The following is a 19,753-nucleotide window of genomic DNA, read 5'->3' as shown; positions in this document are numbered from 1 at the left end:
GGGGCCTGGTGCTTGGAAGGGGGGCTGGCAGGGGGTCTTGAGACAAGCTGGGGATTTCAAGCTTTGGGGGTGCCGTGCCCCACTGCTCATGCGAGGATTCGGTCCGAGGTGCCCGCCAGCTGTGACACCACGTCCCTGCACCTGGGGGCAGAGGAGACCATGGGGCTTCTGGTTCCTGGGGATGGGGGTGCTGGGATCTGACTCCAGCCTGAGGGCAGTGGGGGACACCTGGCCAGCCGGCACGTCGCCATGCAGACGGTCTCCGGTGCCTGCCTGGAAGGCTGCCCGGGCTCCCTCTGGGCACAGCGGGAGTTTGGAGGCCCAGACGTGCGGGGGCGGGGCCACTGATGTCCTCCAGCCACCGCACAGCCCTGCACATGCCACCCCTGAGCCCCAGACTCGGTTTCCTCATGGGTAAGGGTATGTACCCTCTCTAGGTCTGGGGGAGCCTGTGCACAGCTGGCGTCCCGCAGGGCGGCCGCTCATCCCGACAGGATCGTGTCCATGTCCTGTGGAAGCGCAGTCTGACCCCCAGTCACAGGCAGTCATGGCCAGGGGGAGACACCGGCAGTGCCCGACGGCCGTGGGTGTCCCGCGCGTGCCGGCCATGCCACCCCTCGGACCGCAGGCAGAGGAGCAGCCGTAGCCTTGGGCTTGGGGGGTCGGGGGGAGGTGTGATACGGCAGAACGAGGAATCCCCAGGTGCAGTTTTGGGTACTCCCCCAAAAGGAACAGAAGCCGGGGTTCAGAGGTGTTTCTACTCCGTGTGGACAATAGCGGTTTTATAATCACCAAAAGGGGGCCACACCCCAGTGTTCATCCACAGAAGGACACACGGCGCGGCCCAGTCACATGCGGGAGCACGGTCCAGCCTCAGGAAGGGAGGGACCCTCACCCCTGCCATGATGCCGAGGGACCCGAGGACACGGGGCCCAGCGAGAGCAGCCAGACCCAGAAGGACCCGTCCCGCAGGACCCCACTCCCAGGAGGGCCCCAGAGGAGTCCCGTCTGCACACACAGGAGAGGGTGGGGGGTGGGGAGTCCGTGCTTTTTGGGGACAGTCTCTGGGGGGATGGAAGTTTCTGGAGATGGAGGGCGGGCGGGGCTGGCGGCAGGACCAGGCGAGTGTGCTTACAGACGGTTGATGTGGGACATTTCCTTACGTGTCTCACACAATTAGGGGGAAACACCTTCTGTGTATTCACTTGTTTAATATGCATTGCAGCTGGGAGAGGAACAATTAGCTTGTAAATGCAGGGAAACTGAGGCACAGCGGTCAGGGAGCCCATCCCAGGTCTGGGTCCCTGGAGAGTCCAGCTCCTTCCTCACTGCCTCTGACGGGAGGGTGGGGGTGGCGCGCAGAAGAGGCCAGTGCTCCGCTGCTGCCCAGAACCAAAGCAGCAGTGTTTGCTGGCCGAGTGTCGCTGAGCCACACGGGTCCCTAATTCTGGGGAGTCCCCCTGTCAGAGGGATGTCACTGCAGGGTGCCAGGAGCCCCAGGTGGTCCCTGAGGACTTGGCCAGGACCAGGGCACGCGATCAGTCTCCCTGGTGTGAGGGGCCCCTGGCAGGACACTGGCCTCGGGTGGGGTGGGGTGGCAATCAGGGACCCTCCCCGTCCTGGGAGGCCTGGCCAGGTGGCTGGACTTTATGGCCCCGGCAGGCAGAACCCAGCCACGCAGCATCCCCGACTCACCTCAGACTGGGATCCCTGCTGTTGGCTGCCAATCGGTCGGCATTTTTATTCATCTGGTGGAGTTTTATCCCGGCCTCTCCAGTGCTGGCTCCAAAAGGAGACGGCTGTGTGCGTGTGAGTAATCAGCCCTGGAAGGTTCTGTGCCAGAGCGGCTGCCCTGGGCCTGGAGGGATCACGGGACCCTCTTGGTGTTCTCCGCTTCGCCCCTCTGGGGCAGACTGGATAAGGGAAGTCCGTGCAGGGCGCTGCTGGGCCTGGCTCAGCCGGTGTTTCCTCGGCACCTGCTGTTGCCAGGACCACCAGAAGAACCCGGGTCGTTCAATGCCTGCAGGTGCAGAGATCACGGGAGAAGGCTTGGAGGACGGTAGCTGTCAGAGGGCTGCAGAAGCTTCTGGAGCAGTGGATAGTGTCCTTGTTGGAGCTCAAGCTCAGTGCCCAAGTGTCTTTGAGCTCAAGCAACAAGCAATTACAGAGTGCCTACTGTGTGCAAGCCCTGGAAACAGCATTAAGAAGCCAGACCCACCCTTACCTTCCTACAGTTGAGTGGGGAAGTTGGCCACTGGGAAAAAAAGCAGAAGAAGCTACAGAAATTTGACGGGGCATGTGCTGATTGTAGGCAGGTGGGGTAGAGAGGAAGTGCTGGGAACAAGCAGGAAGTGCTTTTCAGAGCAGGGGCATTTGGCACCGGGTCCTGAAATCTGTTCCGAGGAGTTCCCTGCCGGCAGCGGGAGGCAGGAGATCTACCCGGCATGTTCCATCAGACATGATCTACCTCAGTTTCCCCAGGGTGCACACGATGTCAGAGCGCACTCAAGTGGCTTGGTCTAGGTAGCCGTGGAGATGGGCGGCACTGCTGTGTGACCAGGAAGGCCAGCGTACCCGTCCTGGGCCGCAGTTTCCCTGACAGCCGTGGGCCATGTTCTCAGGCTGGAGGGGGCATGGGCGTCCTGGGATGGAACAGGGATGAGCGTGAGGACTGAATTTGGCACAAAATCTCTTCCTGGTGCTCAGCATCGGTTTTCTCGTCTGTGGAATGGGGCGCTAACTCCCCTGGCAGGGAGCTGGGAAGAGCCCGTGGCCTGGTGCCACACCCCACCCCCACCCCGCGCGGCGTGGCCGTGTGAGCCTCAGTTTCCTGCCCTGGGCAGTGGGTCCTGCTCCCGCCTAGGGCGTGGCTGACGTCGGGAGGGGCCGGGAGGGGCGAGGGCGCAGGTCGCCCTGGCGCGCCGCGGGGGAGGCGCCAGCCCCGCGGGGCGGGCCGGCGAGCTGCGGGGCCACGCAGAGATCCCGCCTCCCGCGCGCCCGCACCCGCGGTGCCGCCCCGCCGCGGCGCCGGCAACTTTGGGATGGAGTTTGTGCGGACGCTGTGGCTCTGCCTGGCGCTGGCGCTGGGGCCGGGGCCCGCCGGGGGCCACCCGCAGCCATGCGGCGTCCTGGCGCGCCTGGGGGGCTCGGTGCGCCTGGGCGCCCTCCTGCCCCGCGCGCCCGCCGCCCGCGCCCGCGTCCTCGCCGCCCTGGCCCGGGCCGCCCTGGCGTCGCGGCTGCCGCACAACCTGAGCCTGGAGCTGGCGGCCGCCGCGCCCCCTGCCCGCGACCCCGCCTCGCTGGCCCGCGGCCTGTGCCAGACGCTGGCGACCCCGGGCGTGGCGGCCGTGCTGGCCTTCCCGGAGGCGCGGCCCGAGCTGCTGCAGCTGCACTTCCTGGCGGCGGCCACGGAGACCCCCGTGCTCAGCGTGCTGCGGCGGGAGGCGCGCGCGCCCCTCGGGGTCCCGGTACGCGGGGACGCAGGGATCCGGAGGAGGGGCGCGCCGGGGCGCCCCTGGGGCGTGGGGGACCGGGGGTCCGACGCCAGAGCCGCCGGGGCGCACGGGACCGGATTCCGGATGGCGGAGACAGGAGGCCCCCATCCCCCGCCCCCGGGATGCCCAGGAGTCCAGAGGGCGTCCCCGGGGCGGCTCGCGGGACCCATTTGGACCCCTGGGCCCCGGATGCCCCCCGAGCGAGGGAACCTGAACCAGCGACGGGACCGTGAGATGCTTCTGGACCCGGATGGCGAAACCCGCACGAGGGTCCCTCCGGGGCACGCAGCTCCCGTGCAGACCCGTTTCCTGGGCCTCGGTGACGGAGTCTGGCTGGCCACCGTCTGCTAACGGTCAGAGGCGCCCTGGCCATGCGGAGCAGGGTCCCTTGCCCGCGGAGGGCTTCTCCCCGTTCCCGCCCCCTGGCCGAGGGCTGGACGGGAAGCAGGTCTCCAGGCTCCATCTCCGGGGCGCGGGGGGGGGGGATGCAGCTCCATCGGCTGCTGGAGGGTCTTCCCAGCCTCCTCCGGGTGGGCTGTCACTCAAACCTCTCCATCCTCCGGGGATGGGGGGTTCCAGCCCTGGGCCTGGATTCGCCTGAATAAGGAGAAGATGGGATAAGGAGGAGAAACGGGTGACTGACAGGGCTCTGGGCGTCCCCGGGAAAGACCCCTCCCTGGGCAGCAAGGAGGGGTCCCGGGTAGGGATATGGGGAAGAGTAGGGCCTCCCTTCAAACCCACCTTGAAGCCCCCTCCAGGGCTTCCCTCGCCTCGGGGAGGGGGGTGGGGTCCCTAGAGGAGGCCTGGGGTCTCACAAACGCAGCTGTCCCAGTGTCGAGGCCAGCCCCCTGCCCCCCCCACCCGACCCTCGCAGGGAAGATGCAGAACCCAAACCCGGGCCTGTGGCGCCCTCTGCTGCCGCCTCCAGGAACTGAGGCTCTGCCGTTGTAACTCCGTCTTTCCGGAAGGATTAAACAGCACCCCCAGCCCTCCGCGTCCTGTCCCCACCTTTGTAAAACCTTAGAGGTCTGGCAAGCGATCTCGTCCTTCGCAGGCTAGAGGCAAATCCAGGAGCACTTTCTGGGTGCCACTGGGCACAGAGAGGCCCTCAAATCCCCGGCTTGCCAGGGAAGTCTAAATAGAGGGGGGCGATGGAGCTGGGTTTTGAAGGATGTATAGGAGTTGGCTGGCACAGAGAGAGAAAGGGATTCTAGCTGTGAAATGCAAAAAGCCTCAAGGTGGGGCATTACCAGGGTGGCCAGAGCGAGAAAGCAGGCCCTGAATGTCAGGCCAAGGAGGCTGGGCTTTGTGTGGATGGCAGTGGGGAAATAAAGAAGGTTTAGAGCAGAGGTGGGCTGGAGGGGGCAGGCATGCTGTCCAGTTCTGAAGGGGACTCTTTATTGAACACCTGCTGATGGGTGTGGGAAGGGTATGGTGGGTCCCAGGTCGCCAGCCCTAACTGTGACACACCCCCTTGCCAGAACCCGTTCCACCTACAGCTGGACTGGGCCAGCCCCCTGGAGACGCTGCTGGACGTGCTGGTGGCTCTGCTGCGGGCGCACACCTGGGAGGAGGCCAGCCTGGTGCTCTGCCGTGTGCGGGACCCTGCTGGCCTGGTGGCCCTCTGGACAGCCCGAGCCGGCAGGGCCCCGAAGCTGGTGCTGGACTTGAGTCGGCCAGACACAGGCGCCAAGGGGCTGCAGGCGCGCCTGGCCCCCCTGGGGGCTCCAGCAGGGGGCTCGGCTCCCGCCCCCGCGGCTGTGCTCCTGGGTTGCAGCCCCGCCCGTGCATGGCAGGTGTTGCAGGCCGTACCCCCTGGCCCTCCCCACTGGCTGCTGGGCACGCCACTGTCCGCCGAGGTCCTGCCCTCTGAGGGCCTGCCTCTGGGGCTGCTGGCCCTGGGCGAGGTGGCCCGGCCGCCGTTGGAGGCCGCTGTTCACGACGCTGTGGAGCTGGTGGTGCGAGCCCTGGATCATGCCGCGCGGGTGGAGCCGGAGCACGCCCTCCTGCCCACCACGGTCAACTGCAACGACCGGCAGCTGGCCGGGCCCGCGTCCTCTGGCCGCCTCTTGGCGCGGTGAGTGAGGACCCCATCGTGTGTGTGCGGGGGGGGTGGGTTCCGGGCCCCACATCCGCTCGCCTCCGTCTGGGCGCCGTGGGAGCATCTGCATGGGATACTTGCTGTATGCCGGGGCTGGCCTCTCCCCAGGAGGCTGTTTATGGCGCAGGCAGACGCAGAGCCGGAGAAAGGGGTCGGGCGAGGGGCTCAGGGTCCTGGGAGAGAAACATGAAGGGCAGGGGCAGGGGAGGGGTGAGGCTGGCAGGGATGCGTTCCTGCCTGATCCCTCGGGAGCCCTGCAGGGTGGACAGCGTCCCAGCACCAGGTGGCTTCACCCAGGCTTCTCAAGTGGGCAATCGTTGGCTTTGGGCCAGAGACATTGTCACTAGTTCACGACGTGGGTGCCTGGCTGGTCAGGGGGCCTGGTAGGGGGTACACAGCAGCATCCTCCGTGGTCCCCGCCGTGTGCTCAGAGAGGTGACCCCCGTGGGGGTTGAGCTCGGCTGGAGGGCTCCTGACCACCAGCCCAGGCTGCCTGACCCTGGCCCCGCGCTGCCCCCCGCCCCCCAGGTTCCTGGCCAACACGTCCTTCCGGGGCCGCACGGGACCCGTGTGGGTGAGCCGCTCTTCCCAGGTACACATCTCCCGGTACTTCCGAGTGTGGAGCCTGCGCCAGGACCCGCGGGGTGCCCCGGCCTGGGCCACCGTGGGCAGCTGGCGGGCTGGGCGGCTGGAGTCTGGGCCGGGCGGTGCCGCCGCACAGCCCCCACCCTCGCCGGGAGCCCGAGCGCGGCCCAAGCTGCGCGTGGTGACGCTGGTGGAGCATCCTTTCGTGTTTGCCCGGGAGCCGGACGAGGACGGGCAGTGCCCCGCGGGGCAGCTGTGCCTGGCCCCCGGCACCAACGACTCGGCCACCCTGGATGCGCTGTTCGCCGCGCTGGCCAACGGCTCGGTACCCCGCGCCCTGCGCAGGTGCTGCTTCGGCTACTGCATCGACCTGCTGGAGCGCCTGGCGGACGACACACCCTTCGACTTCGAGCTGTACATCGTGGGTGACGGCAAGTATGGCGCCCTGCGGGACGGCCGCTGGACTGGCCTGGTGGGGGACCTGCTGGCCGGCAGGGCGCACATGGCCGTCACCAGCTTCAGCATCAATTCGGCCCGCTCCCAGGTGCTGGACTTCAGCAGCCCCTTCTTCTCCACCAGCCTGGGTATCATGGTGCGGGCCCGCGACACGGCCTCGCCCATCGGCGCCTTCATGTGGCCGCTGCACTGGTCCATGTGGCTGGGCGTCTTTGCTGCCCTGCACCTCACGGCGCTCTTCCTCACACTGTACGAGTGGCGCAGCCCCTACGGCCTCACGCCCCGTGGCAGGAACCGGGCCACCGTGTTCTCCTACTCCTCGGCCCTCAACCTCTGCTATGCCATCCTCTTCGGACGCACCGTGTCCAGCAAGACGCCCAAGTGCCCCACGGGACGTCTGCTCATGAACCTGTGGGCCATCTTCTGCCTGCTTGTGCTGTCCAGCTACACGGCCAACCTGGCCGCCGTCATGGTCGGGGACAAGACCTTCCTGGAGCTGTCGGGGATCCATGACCCCAAGGTGGGCGGTTATGGGCCCTGGAGGTCCAAGCTGGGGGGTCGCCCACTCCCCCAGCTCCCATCCCAAGACGCAGACACGTGCAGCTGCCTGCTGCGGAAAACGTTCCTAGAGCGTTTGCTGTGTGCCGGCCTCGGGGGGCCCAGCTGGGACAAAACCGGTGGAGGCTGCACACTGCAGGGGAGGTGTCAAGAAGCAAAACAAGCCAGCTGGGTGGTGTGTGAGGTGGCTATCCAGTGTCAGGGAGGAAATAAGGCAGCGTGGGGACACAGGAAGTACTGGGAGGCACATCTCAAATGCGATGAGGGAATCCTCTGGGAGGTGGTGACATTGTAGGCACTTTTCTGTAGATATCAGGGAGGAATGTTGGGAGAGAAAGCACAGCAGGTGCAAAGGCCCTGGGGCAGGAGCAGAGTGGGAGGAGGCACAGGGCACACCCTGCAGAGAGTCCAGAGCAGTTCCTCCTGGGACAGAACTTCCCCCATTCTCTCCTTCACGGCCCTGGAGGGCTATGAGCTGAGCCCAGGTGGGCCCCTGTCTAGGTATTTCTTTTAATGAAACATTTGAAGTATTCTTTTTTTTTTTTTTTTAATTTATTTGACAGAGATCATAAGTAGGCAGAGAGGCAGACAGAGAGAGAGGAAGGAAAGCAGGCTCCCTGCTGAGCAGAGAGCCCTGTGGGGCTCGATCCCTGGGATCCTGACCTGAGCTGAAGGTAGAGGCTTCAAGCCACTGAGCCACGCAGGCGCCCCATTTGAAACGTGGTTGAGTAGGGAGCATTGAGTGCCAGGAATGAGCCCATCCTCCAGCTCCAAAATCAACTCCCAGCCAGGTTCCCCCCCAGGACAGCCCCAGCCTCTGGATTCTTTGGTGTTTCACCGTGATTATTCTGGAAGGTCTCGCACATCAGGGTCCCCTCTTCCCAGTGCTCTCCCTCCTGCCGCCCACGCTTTGTTTGAATCTGGGTCCTAAACACGCACCACTGCAGGTCGATTTCCTCCCCAGTTACTGTGCCCCAGAAATTGGTGCTGCAGAAATCTTTTGTCCAGTAACGCCTCCCACAGTTGGGACCAGGCTGGCTGTGTCCTGGGGTGCTTAGCCTGCTCTGCTGCACCCCAGACCCCACATCCTTTGTAAAGGGGGAACGAAACTTAGACCCAAAGCTGTCTGGTGGGCTGGCCACTCACCACCTTCACAAATTAACCGGCTGCAAGTGCTCCGCGGCCACTTGAGAACAGCGCAAATCCAGAACGTTCTAGACGGCACTGATCCAGAGGTCCCATTCAGGTCTGGCATTTTCGGGGTGCTGTAGCCACATCCGGAGGCCTGGGTCAGTGTACCCGCTCACTCACCCGTTAGGAGTTTGCAGGACTGCGTGGGGAGGCCAGGGCAGAGGGGACTGTCCCCGGAAAGCTGGGGGGCTGAGCGGTGGGCGGGTTCCGGGACACTCGGGAGAGAACAGGGAGTACAGGGTCAACTTGACCGGGGCAGGAAGTCCCAGGAGGCCAGGTGTAGGGGTCCGCTGGGGACAGAGTCCCGTGAGAGCCCAGGAGAGCCGTGGAGGACGTGGTGGGAAGGGGAGGAGGTCTGGGGTTCAGGGCCGGGTCTGCGCGGAGATGGACACGTGGGCGTTTAGAACAGCGGCTCTCACCCAGTGACCCTGCCTGGGGGGACAGTGGGCCCCGTCGGGTGGCCCCACGACTGGGGAGCTCCTGGCGTCGAGTGGGTGGGGCAGGGCTGCTGCCGGACCCCGCGGAGCCCAGAGAAGCCCCCAGATGGTCGCGCCCCAGTCGGGCGGCAGCGGGAGAAGCCGGGGGAGGGCCGGGGGAGGGGGTGCACGGAGCGGCCGGCCGGGCGAGCGCCGGGGCCGACGCGCTGCCCCACCCCGCAGCTGCACCACCCGTCCCAGGGCTTCCGCGTGGGCACCGTGTGGGAGAGCAGCGCCGAGGCCTACATCAAGAAGAGCTTCCCCGACCTGCACGCGCACATGCGGCGCCACAGCGCGCCCACCACGCCGCACGGCGTCGCCATGCTCACGTGAGGCCCCGCGGCTGGCAGGGCGCGGCGGGCCGGCAGGATGCGGGGGCGGGGGCGGCCGCCTGGGTGGGAGGGGCATCTGGGGAGGGGCGGGGCCGAGGGGGCAGGATGCGGGGGGCGGGGCCGAGGGGCAGGACGCGGGGGGCGGGGCCGAGGGGCAGGATGCGGGGGCGGCCGCCCTGGTGGGCGGGGAACTTGGGGCGGGGCCGGGCGTCTGGGTGGGAGGGGCACCTAGGGCGGGCGGAAGGACGCGAGGGGCGGGGCCGACGGGCAGGATGTGGGGGCGGGGCGGCCGCCTGGGTGGGAGGGGCATCTGGGGCGGGGCCGGAGGCAGGACGCGGGGGGCGGGGCCGTGCGTCTGGGTGGGAGGGGAACCTGGGGCGGGGCAGGGCGGACGGAAGGACGCGGGGGGCGGGGCCGACGGGCAGGATGCGGGGGCGGGGCGGGGCACCTAAGGCAAGGTGAGGCCTCTCCTCTCACTGCGCGACCCCCGCAGGAGCGACCCCCCCAAGCTCAACGCCTTCATCATGGACAAGTCGCTCCTGGACTACGAGGTCTCCATCGACGCCGACTGTAAACTGCTGACCGTGGGCAAGCCTTTTGCCATGGAGGGTGAGGGGCCTCCAGGACCAGTGGCCCCGGGGTGGCTCCTCTGGGGCTGTGTCCAGCTTGGCCCCAACCCAACCCCTGGCCTCCCCCAGGCTACGGCATCGGACTCCCTCAGAACTCGCCGCTCACCTCCAACCTGTCCGAGTTCATCAGCCGCTACAAGTCCTCCGGTTTCATCGACCTGCTGCACGACAAGTGGTACCGGATGGTTCCTTGTGGGAAGCGCGTCCTCGCCGTTACAGAGGTGGGGAGGGCCGGGGACCCGGGGTGGGGCTAGGCACGTGGCGGGGGGCCCTGAGCCTGCATGGGCCTCTAGTGAGGTGGTCAATCTCGCTGCCCAGAATCGTGCACAGCGGCTTCTACGAAAGCCCAGCTCCAGCGCTCCCCGGGCAACCTGACCGCCCGCCCATCCCCCTCCCCGACGCGCAAGGCCAGCCTCCCAATCCGGCTCCGCAGCCCCAGGGCTCCGCGCGGGTCCGGGCCTGCCCGTGAAGGGTTTGTGCCCACGTGTCACCCCCAGACGCTGCAGGTGGGCATCTACCACTTCTCGGGACTCTTTGTGCTGCTCTGCCTGGGGCTGGGCAGCGCTCTGCTCAGCTGCCTGGGCGAGCACGTCTTCTACCACCTGGTGCTCCCGCGCATCCGCAGGGGCAAGAAGCTGCAGTACTGGCTGCACACAAGTCAGGTGAACGACCGGAGGCGCGAGCCGGGGGTGGAGGGTGGAGGTGGGGGTGGGGCGGGCAGCATCCCCTGACCCCGACGGAGCCTCTGGGCTTGCAGAGAATCCACCGCGCCCTCAACACAGAGCCGCCAGGAGCCGAAGAGCCAGGCCCCAGGTAAAGGGCCCCACCCCCTCCCTACCGCTGCGACCCTAGACCTCCCCCGCGGGACAGGGCCGCTCCGTCGCCCCGAGACCCTGACCCCAGGAGCAAAGTGGACGTGCGCGCCGGGGGTTACGGACCCAGCCCCTAACATCGCACGTCCCCAGGGCTCTGGAGGACCAGCAGCAGGACGCACCGGCAGCGTCTGCGGGCGCGGCGAGCTGGACCCGGGTGCGCCGGGCCGTGGCGAGGGAGCGTCGCGTGCGCTTCCTGCTGGAGCCCGCAGAAGCCGCCGCGGCGCCTGACTCGGAGGAGGCGGGGCGGCCAGAGGGCCCGGTCTGGCTGTGTTCCAACGGCCGCCTACCAGCTGTGCTGCCCTCGGGCCCTCCCGGTCCCGGCGAGCTGCAGGAGCTGGAGCAGCGCATCGAGAGTGCGCGGGAGCAGCTCCGCCAGGCCCTGGCACGGCGAGGCGAGCTGCTGGCCCAGCTGGGGGACGGGGACCGGCCTCTGCACCTGCTTCGAAGCACCTGAAGGCGCTCGACGACTCTGGGAACGCACCCCCTGCCCGGCGCAGGCACCCCCTCCCCGGGCCCTGCCCGATGGACCCCCACCCCCGAGCCTTCCCGAAGACCCGCCCCAAGCCCGCGGCACCTCCCCGCCCGCGCGCAGACGCTCCGGCGGATGTGAACAGTTTATTCTATATACAAACACAATTTTGTACACTGCATTAAATAGAATGGAATGAGCGCTCTCTGCATTCCTCACCGAGTGATTTCGTCCGGCCACCAGCCCTGTCCCACTCCCACCCCAGCAGGGCTGGAGCCCCGCGCCCGGCCACCGCCCTCCATGTTGGCGCTTGTGCGCGGCATCCCCGAGCCGAGGCGCGAGCTCTGCCCTCCCGGGACCCCAGCCCTGGTACACACACCTGGGGTCAGGGGCCGTGGAAAAGGCACTGAGCATGAGGAGCACCAGCGGAGCGGGCCGGGACCGCGAGGGTGGCCCCGCCGGCGTTCACCTTGTTGGAGACCTGCCCCGCTCTGTGACTGAGGAACAGCTCACTTCACAGAGTTCACCAGCCCTTTCAGGAACCTTCCATGGAGCCCCCACCCCCCCACTTTGGCCTGCCATGATTCACTGGCTGAGGGGCCCACCACTAGCAGCAGGGACAGGCCTCCAGCAGGCCCCACACTAGGAAAGAGAAGCCCCTCTGGGCAAACCCGATGATCCTGACACCACCCAAGACAGGCTGGGCCACCCCAAGAACCCCCCGGGACAGCCTCCCTGATACGAGGGCTCCAGCCAGGTGGTACCCAGTGGGCCTACATGGCCAGGGAGGGGGCGGTCAGTTGCCCAAGGCTCAGGAACCAACCTCTGGGGATGGGTCCACTGGGGCTGTGGGGGTGGGGGTGGGCCCACTCACCCCGGCAGCTGGGGGCGCTGTATCACGTGCCATGGGGTTGCTGGAGGGGGCACTGTCCTGGGGGACTCGGGAGAGCCCCCCACCAGGGCTCAGCGGACCAGCGGGCCGCCGCTCCAGGAGGGAGGCACTGAGGCCAGACAGGAAGGAGGCGTCTGTGATCATGGCAGCCGTTTCTGCCATCCAGCCCAGGTCCCCGCTGGCTGCCGCGGCCACCGAAGCTGCCGCAGCTACCAGAGAGCTGGGCGCCTCAGCCACGGGACTGGGGCCCCCACTACCGCCCGGCATGCTAGGGCCCAGGGCGGGCGGTTGGCCAGCAGGGTCAGGGGTGGCGGCCGGGGAGCCCCCGTTGTTGTTCAGGTCATCGGGAAGCGCCGTGGGGGCTCCGGCGCCCAGCGGTGGGGTCTGCAGCAGCATCTCTTGGATTCGGATCTGCTGCAGGATGGCGGGCAGCTCGTAGTGGTGGAAGAAGTAGATCATGGAATGCTGGGGGTGCGGGGGGCTCTGGGTCAGGCCAGCATCCGGAGCCAGAACCCCGGCCCCCCGTGGAACCCGGCATAGGCCAGACGCCCCCATGGAGAGTGAGGCAGGCTCCTCACCTGGATGAAGAGCCAGGAAGTGACCAGGGCCAGGCTGCTGTACTGGCCGTTGAAGCGGTAGTGGTAAGCGTAGAAGGCGAAATGGTACAGGTAGAAGAAGCTGCGGGGGGGGGGGGGGCACAGTGAGCCGCCGCCCACCGCCCCGCCCCTGCCTCCCCAGCCCGGGTGCTCACCGCAGCCAGTGCCTCTTGCTGGTGTTTGTGTGGCAGCAGATGGCGTCGTACTGGTCGGCCAGCCAGACGATGAGGATGATGTAGAAGGCCGTGGTGGTGTCGTTGAAAAACTCAGACATGATGGCCTCCATCCCTGTGGGGAGGCTGGCGGTTGGGCGGGTGGGGGTGTGGGGGGCCGGGGCCAGGAGGGACAGGGGAGGAGGTCCTCACCTACGAGGGCCAGGATGACCGTGAGCAGGGGCGCGGCGGGGAAGGCGATGGCCATGTTCATCTCCAGCATCTGCAGCAGGTCCACTGCGGGCAGAAAGCGGCGCGCGGGCAGACCAGGTAAGGTGCCCGGCGGTTGGGCGAGGTGGGCAGGGGGCCCTGGGGGCCGGGGGGCGGAGCCCAGCCCTCCCACCCACCGGCGGGCAGGGAGACTCACCAATGAAGACAAAAATCTGGTGGTGGGAGTATCTGAGCAGCATGGACACGCTGAGGGTCTGCAAGCAAGGGCGCGGGATGTCTCAGGGAGCACCTCGCCCGCACGCCCGCCCTGCCCCAGCTCCCGGCACTCACGAAGATGACCATGATGACGAAGGCGGCCAGGTAGGACGTGCGGGCCATCCACATGCTCACGAACCGGTAGTGCTCCCCGGACACCACGTTGCGCAGGAAGCCTGCCCGGAGGTAGGGGCGGCCGTGAGCGCCCACCCAGCTGCCGGGCCGCACCCCACCCCGCCCGCGCCCAGGGCCCCTCGAACCCTTGTTCTCCTCGTTCTCGGCCAGGCCCTTGACGCTGGACATAAGGATGTCGTCGTAGCCCAGGAACTCGGCCAGCAGCAGGCGGCTGAAGCGGTCCCCGAAGCACTGGTCCCGTGAGGGGTCTGTAGGCAGGCACACGACAGCGTGTGCAGCAGGACCCCCACTCTAATGACGCCGTGACCCGGACACCCGACATGCCGCAGAGGAAGCTTCTTGCGGCCGGAAAGGGGACCCGGCGCCTGGACCCAAGTGCTTCTGGGAGCCCCCGAGACCCCCCTGCCTCAGCCCAGGGGACACTGACCCAGAGTGACCACCATGACGGGGATGCTGAGCCGCTGCCGCGTGGCCTGGGACAGCCGCAGGAAGCCGTACTCCAGCGAGTACTCCACGACATACTCGTCCTGCGGCCACACTGTGGGGACAAGGCCCATGAGCCGCGGTCCAGCCGTCTTCCCTGAGGGGCTGGGCGACCACTCCCGGCAGGCTCCGGGGAGCGAGGGGGTGGGTCAGGGTCCCATGACCCCCACCCAGAGACTCCCTGAGAAGGGAACCAGTTACTGGGGCATCCGTCCCACCCCACAGGCTGCTAACAGGTGGGTAAAGTGAGGTGGGGCGGCTCCGCATGGGGGACGGCCCCAGGGCACGACCCCCTGAAGTGATACGCTGCACATGTCTGATCAGCCCGAGATGTGGTGCTTTTTCTTTCTTTCTTTCTTCTTTTTTTACGATTTTATTTACTCAGCAGAAAGACAGTGAGCAAGGAAACACGAGCAGGGACCCGACGCGGGGCTCACTCCCAGGACCCCGGGATCACGACCCGAGCCAAAGGCAGACCCTTAATGCCTGAGCCACCTATTTTTTATTTTTTTAAGATTTTATTTTCCAAGAAATCTCTGCGCGGGGCACCCAGGTGGCTTAATCAGTTAAGCATCTGCCTTTGACTCAAGTCATGATCCTGGCGTCCTGGAATAAAGCCCCGCGCTCGGCGGGGATCTGCTTGTCGCGCTCCCTCTGCCCCTCCTACTTGTGTGTGTGCTTGTTCTCACTCGCACCCCCAGACTGATAAATAAAAATCTCGAAAAAAAAAAAAAAGAGAGAAAAAAGGAAAGAAATCTCAACACTCAGCATGGGGCTCGAACTCACAACCCCAAGATCTAGTCACCCGCTCCCCACTGGGCCAGCCGGGGGCCTGCGGTGTACCTTTTGTGGGTGTCTCTGGGAAGGGGAGCTCCTGGCTGTCATTCGGGGCCTCAGCACTGCCCGGTGGCTTCAACACCTTGGGCTCAATGTCCAGCTCGAACTGTGGGCGGCCGAGAGGAAGGGCATCAGCAGCGGCCTGGCCCACGGTCCCAGCTCATCTGCTGACCAAGGACACACACTCCGCCCCTGGCTGCTGTGACCTCTAGCCTCCGCTGGGACACCCCCACCTCCAGGGCTGGAAGGTCTCTGACCTGTAAGCTCCTACAGGCCCCCTGCCCAACACCATGCTCCCCTGGGGGCCATTTGGAAGGAAGGGTCAGCATCCTGAAGCGGGGAATGCCTGACCAGGTCCTCACCAACCACGGGACCCTAATCCCTAACTGCTTCAGCAGGTCCTCCTCTCGGGGCCGTGGCCTCGCCCACACCCCCCCGAACCCTGCTCACTCCAGCAGCCACTGCCCGTCTCCAGGAACAGGGCATTCCCCAGTCCCCCCGGTCCAGGACAGCTAGGACCAGCTGCCAGCTCTCGGCCCAGTGCCTCCAGGGGCCTCCTCCCTGCTTTCTGCCCTTGGTGCCCCTGGAAATGGGCCTATCCCTTTCCAGTAAGGGCTGGGAACCGGCCCAAGGCCTCAAGTCTGCCCAGCACCACCCCACCACCAAGGCCACACAGGAGCAGGCAGGAGCGGGCCGGCGCAGGGAGGCCCCCCTCCCCCAGGTGAATCACAGCTTGCCAGGCGCCCCCAGGCACAGCACACCCGGCCAGCTCACCTTGATGGACGTGTTCCCAAACATGTCCACGGCCAGCTCCTCCTCCTCGTCCTCCTCCGGCTCCGGGCTGCCCGGCTCTACGGCCAGGCCGGGAAAGCTGCCGCGGCGGCCGCCGTCACAGAACTGCAGGAAGACGGGCGCGCGGCTGGAGTTCTGCTGCACCTCGACGCGCAGGATGCCCTCCCGCGGCCACTTGTCGCGCACGTGCTCCAGGCAGTTGATGGGCGAACGAGAGAAGACGATGTGGATGTAGGCCAGGACGAAGAGGACGAACAGGGCCTGGCGGGGGGGGGGGGGGGGGGGGGGGGGTGCGGGAGAAGGTCAGTGCAGAGGCCCGGGCACCGCGCCGGCCCTACTCTGCAGGGGTCCCAAGTCCCAGGACGGCCCCAAGGGAGCAGGGATGCCACCTGGCCTTGGGGGGGCGGGGCTCAGACTCAGTGCGCCCAGCAGCCTCCAGCTCTGCCTTGTCCTCACCAGCCCAGCCCAGCTCCCCTGAACCCCTTCCAGGATGGCAGGTCCCCATCTGTAAAGTGAGATCCTCCTGGCATGGCTGGGTGGGCTGGGGCTGCTGCTCACCCCCCGGTGACTGCCCCGAGTCAGCACGGACTGCCCCACGAAGTCACCGCCTCAGGCTGCCCTGAAGCAGGAGCGTCAATGGGGCCGCCAGCCCCCCGGAGCCCACCCCTCATGACGGTCTGATGGCTGCACTTCTAATGGGGCCTTTGGATCCTGCGTCTTGGGCGACACGCCCACGTACTACCCACGACCCGCAGCCCTGTGAAAAGGGCCCAGCTGGCCTAATGGGAGTCCCACCACTGTTCTGGGGAAAGCGGGTGTCCAGCGGCGGGGATGACAGGAGCCCTGCACGTGCTGCCAGTGCCGCGGGGGGACCGCCTGCCTCACAGACTGGGCAGCAGAGCCCAGACGCCCACCCCATCTGGCCGGGGGCTGCGAGCTGAGGGGACACATAGCCCAGCGCCCACACAGGCTGCTGTAATCCTGGGGCAGGCTCGGCCTGAAGCCAGGCGCCCACCCCGACCCTGGAGATGCGCCAGCTCCAAAGGCCCGTCTCTGGGGCGAGAGGAACCGCCTGCAGCCGGAAGCAGCCCCGCAGGACAGCGATGAGGCCCCGGAGCCCCAGGTGCTCAGGTCGCAGCATGGAACGCCCACCCCTCCTCAGGAAGCCTGCAGAGCCACCCACAGACCAGCCCACCCACTGCCTCTCAGGACCCCAGCCTCTCTCCGAGACCGCTGAGCCAGAGCAGCCGCAGGGTGACACCAGACGTCAAGCGGGCCCCTGCTCTGGGCCAAAGACAGCGCTGCCCATGCACCAAAACCTCAAAAGAGGGTGGACAAGCAGTGTGGCCTGGTGCCAGGGGCCGGCCAGGCTCTTCTAGGGACATGCGTGTCTGCCACCCCCCTTCCCAGTCTGAAGATGAGGAAACTAAGGCAGAAGCCGCATGGCCTGGAGAGGTGGAACTGGACAGGAAAGCTGGGTCCCAAGAGTAGGAAACAGGGCAAGACACAATGTGAGCGACGTGTCCTGCTGCGAAAAGCACATGAACTGAGGGGAGCTGGTGGAACCAATGTGTGATTCCAGCGTGGACCCCAGCTCCCCACTGTCACCCTGGTGCCTTCTCCAGCACCTGGGGGGGGGGTCTTCCCACCAGCATCTTTTCCCTGCCCTCAGGCCCCAGATCTACTGCCCTTGACTAAGTGGAGAGATCCCCAGAGACAAGGCCAGAAGCTCCCTGCTCTACCTGACAAGGCCTGCCTGAATCTGGGCCTCAGTTTCCCCATTAGGAACAAGAGGGCAGACGCAGCTTTGGTGCCTCCAAAGACCTGCCACAGCCGTATGTACCCAGGCAAGGTGGCAGCCAGCCCTCCATGGGGACCCACAGTCCCCCAATCTCTGTCATTCCATGCGACCCCATGCACCCAGCCCCACTGTTCCTGCTGACCTGCCAGCCCCAGTGCCTTTGCACATGCACTTCTGGTTGCCTCCCCCGAGGGCTGAGTCTGCTTGATCTCACAGACCCTGCCTGTTTCACCCCACAGCCTGCTCTCCCTCCCTCCTGCTCTGGCCTCTCAATGCCGTGTCAGAGAAGCAGGCAGGACGTGGCACAGAGCATGTGTTCAGGGACTCCCGCTTCACAGCAGGGACCCTGGGGCACTGCACACATTTATCACACATCATAGCGAGCCCAAGGATCACCTCCATACTTCAGACAGGGGAGGGAGTGGCAAAGGCACGGAACATCAGAGCCCCTGTCACCAGGCAGGCATCGCTCAGTGGCTGCAGGGTCAGGCTGCCCAAGGTTCAGAGTCCAACTGGACAGGCGGGGGCACCTAGTGCCCGCTGCTGCAGGACGGGGGAAGTCCTGGTCTGGCCTTGATGCCAGGAAGACCAGCAGAGGGGGAAGCCAAGGCTGCCGGAATGTGGGCCCCAGCCACTGCCTCTTGCTCCCCCCGAGTCTGGCCCAGTGGAGGAACTGGGGGGTCTGGGCTGTCTCACGGCTGTGCGCTTAGTTCAACAGGGACCACAGGAAGAGACAGCAGTGACAACGTCCACGAAGGGACCTCCATCTCTGCAGCGAGGGCATCGGACGCTGGCAAGGCAGGGGGGGAGCGTTCTGGAACTGGCGGCAACGTCAGCCCTCACCGTGCAGATGAACAAAGCGGAGGACACCAGGGATCGGGCAGTTCTCGAGGTTCATGAGGCCTCAGGCTTTAGCCCACAGACCCCTGGGCCACAGAGAAGAGCTGGGGAGCCCGAGAGCCTCGCAGGACACCTGCTGACCTACGCCGCGGACATCCGGGCGCCAGACTGGCCCAGACACAGGACCCGCTCCGCACTCAGAAAGTAGCAGGCAGAACGGACCCGCTCCCAAGAGCCCGAGCCCCTGATCATCGCCCGGGGGAAGGCAGCGCTTCCCCCACCCAGCAAGTCACGTCACACACTCCGGAGCCCCAGGAAGGGACCCGCGCCGGGAACCCTCCACAGGGGCGTGATGCTCTGGGGGGCTGTGGGAAGGAAGCAGCATCCGGCCGTCTCCAGGCGAGGGACCAGCGACCTCCTGGCGGCTGTGGCAGGCCAGGTCTGGGCTCCTTCCAGCAGACCACCGGCCTGGCCGGCACCCCAGGGGCCTCGAAGGCCAGCCCCCCCGCCCCACGAGTGGCGGGCTCCGCATCTCCAGCCCCAGCGTGGGAGCGCTCTGCTGAGATCCCCAATGGCCAGCGCCCAGCCCGCTCGCCACTGCGTAGGGACCCAGAGCGCTCTCTGAAGAGGCGCAGCGGTCATCGCGGCGAGACCCTCCTCGGAAGGCCCCGGGCGGTCCCGGTGTCCGGGACGACCCTCCCCTGCTCCCCAGGGAAGCGGCTTCGCACAAGGCCCCTGGCCGGGGCGGCAGAGCCGCGGTGGCGCTGACCGAACGCGGGCAGCTGTCCTCAGCTCGGTCACGACCCCGCGGCTCCGTGCAGGCGGCGCGTGGAAGGCCCCAAGGAAGGGGCGCGCCGCGACGGAAACGAGGAGCGGCTCCGACGCAGGAAGGCAGCAGGGGTGTGTCCCGCGCAGCGGCGAGCGCGGAGCGCGGCCGGCCCGGGGCCAGGGCAGGGCCGAGGACCGCGGGCGGCCGGTCCGGGGCGCGGCGCAGCGGGGAGACCCCCGGCAGGTCCCCGCCTCCGGGGGGGGGGGTCCGGCGGGGCGGGGGGGGCAGGCCGCGGGCGCGCCCGCTGGGGTCCGAGGTCGCACACCTGGGAGGGGGGTCCGGCCGCGGGGGTCAGGGGTCAGGGGTCAGGGGTCGGGCCCTCGGTCACCTTGAGCAGCACGAAGAACTCGAAGAGCCGGCGGAAGGCGGGCGGGAAGAGCCGCGAGTAGGTGACAGCCATCTTGAAGAAGAGCGCGTGGAAGAGCCGGTCGCGCACGTTGATGAGCGGGTTGGGGTTGAGGTTGGGGGTGCGGGGCCCGCGCGCGGGGACCGGGCCGCCGCCGCCGCCGTTGGGCCCAGGCCCCGGAGCCCCGGGCGCCGCGTGCTCCGACATGCCGCCCACCGTCGCGCCCTAGCGGCCCGCGGGTCCCCGAGGGCACCTCCCGGCCGCCATCGGCCGTCCTCGCCGCGGCCGCGCTGCTCACCGACGCCCGGCTGCCGCCGCCGCCATCTTCCACCTCCGCGGCCTGCTGACGCCAGCGAGTCGCCGCGGCGGCCAGAGCGGCTTCCCTGCGCTCGCAGGGA

At 67.1% G+C, this 19,753-nt stretch overlaps 2 protein-coding genes across 5 annotated transcripts; one reads left to right on the top strand and one right to left on the bottom strand.

Moving 5' to 3' along the window:
* Nucleotides 1-3,011: 3,011 nt before the first annotated feature.
* Nucleotides 3,012-11,366, top strand: GRIN3B (glutamate ionotropic receptor NMDA type subunit 3B). Of its 2 annotated transcripts, XM_082737762.1 has the most exons (9): nucleotides 3,027-3,467; nucleotides 4,976-5,571; nucleotides 6,124-7,156; nucleotides 9,045-9,190; nucleotides 9,687-9,802; nucleotides 9,892-10,043; nucleotides 10,320-10,484; nucleotides 10,580-10,635; nucleotides 10,788-11,366. In XM_082737762.1, the coding sequence occupies exons 1-9, from the start codon at nucleotides 3,042-3,044 to the stop codon at nucleotides 11,149-11,151; spliced, it is 3,054 nt and encodes a 1,017-aa protein (XP_082593888.1). In that variant the 5' UTR covers nucleotides 3,027-3,041; the 3' UTR covers nucleotides 11,152-11,366. The 2 variants fall into 2 exon arrangements, with proteins under 2 accessions (XP_082593889.1, XP_082593888.1); XM_082737763.1 differs by lacking the exon at nucleotides 10,580-10,635 and having other exon boundaries at nucleotides 3,012-3,467.
* On the bottom strand, nucleotides 11,304-19,699 carry TMEM259 (transmembrane protein 259). Of its 3 annotated transcripts, XM_082737798.1 has the most exons (11): nucleotides 19,338-19,698; nucleotides 15,522-15,800; nucleotides 14,754-14,853; nucleotides 13,855-13,965; nucleotides 13,553-13,675; nucleotides 13,368-13,468; nucleotides 13,234-13,291; nucleotides 13,020-13,103; nucleotides 12,810-12,942; nucleotides 12,637-12,736; nucleotides 11,304-12,523 (listed from the first exon to the last, which is right to left on the bottom strand). In XM_082737798.1, the coding sequence occupies exons 1-11, from the start codon at nucleotides 19,560-19,562 to the stop codon at nucleotides 11,978-11,980; spliced, it is 1,860 nt and encodes a 619-aa protein (XP_082593924.1). In that variant the 5' UTR covers nucleotides 19,563-19,698; the 3' UTR covers nucleotides 11,304-11,977. The 3 variants fall into 3 exon arrangements, with proteins under 3 accessions (XP_082593924.1, XP_082593923.1, XP_082593925.1); XM_082737797.1 differs by having other exon boundaries at nucleotides 13,368-13,675; nucleotides 19,338-19,699; XM_082737799.1 differs by lacking the exon at nucleotides 13,234-13,291 and having other exon boundaries at nucleotides 13,020-13,089; nucleotides 19,338-19,699.
* Nucleotides 19,700-19,753: the final 54 nt, after the last annotated feature.

Source organism: Mustela nivalis (assembly GCF_964662115.1).
Source record: "Mustela nivalis genome assembly, chromosome: 1".
Classification (NCBI taxonomy): Eukaryota; Metazoa; Chordata; class Mammalia; order Carnivora; family Mustelidae; genus Mustela; species Mustela nivalis.
Note: the sequence above shows the minus strand (reverse complement) of the source record. Positions and strands in the feature narration are given on the sequence as shown.

Excerpts from the sequence above, each read along its gene's own strand:
- TMEM259 (XM_082737797.1), bottom strand. The coding sequence starts at position 19,562 with ATGTCGGAGCACGCGGCGCCCGGGGCTCCGGGGCCTGGGCCCAACGGC. Across the intron at positions 13,676-13,854 it reads CGTCATGGTGGTCACTCTGG|ACCCCTCACGGGACCAGTGC; the intron begins GTCAGTGTCCCC and ends GCCTGCCTACAG. Across the intron at positions 12,943-13,019 it reads GGTCATCCTGGCCCTCGTAG|GGATGGAGGCCATCATGTCT; the intron begins GTGAGGACCTCC and ends GCCTCCCCACAG.
- GRIN3B (XM_082737762.1), top strand. The coding sequence starts at position 3,042 with ATGGAGTTTGTGCGGACGCTGTGGCTCTGCCTGGCGCTGGCGCTGGGG. Across the intron at positions 9,191-9,686 it reads CACGGCGTCGCCATGCTCAC|GAGCGACCCCCCCAAGCTCA; the intron begins GTGAGGCCCCGC and ends CGACCCCCGCAG. Across the intron at positions 10,044-10,319 it reads GCGTCCTCGCCGTTACAGAG|ACGCTGCAGGTGGGCATCTA; the intron begins GTGGGGAGGGCC and ends TGTCACCCCCAG.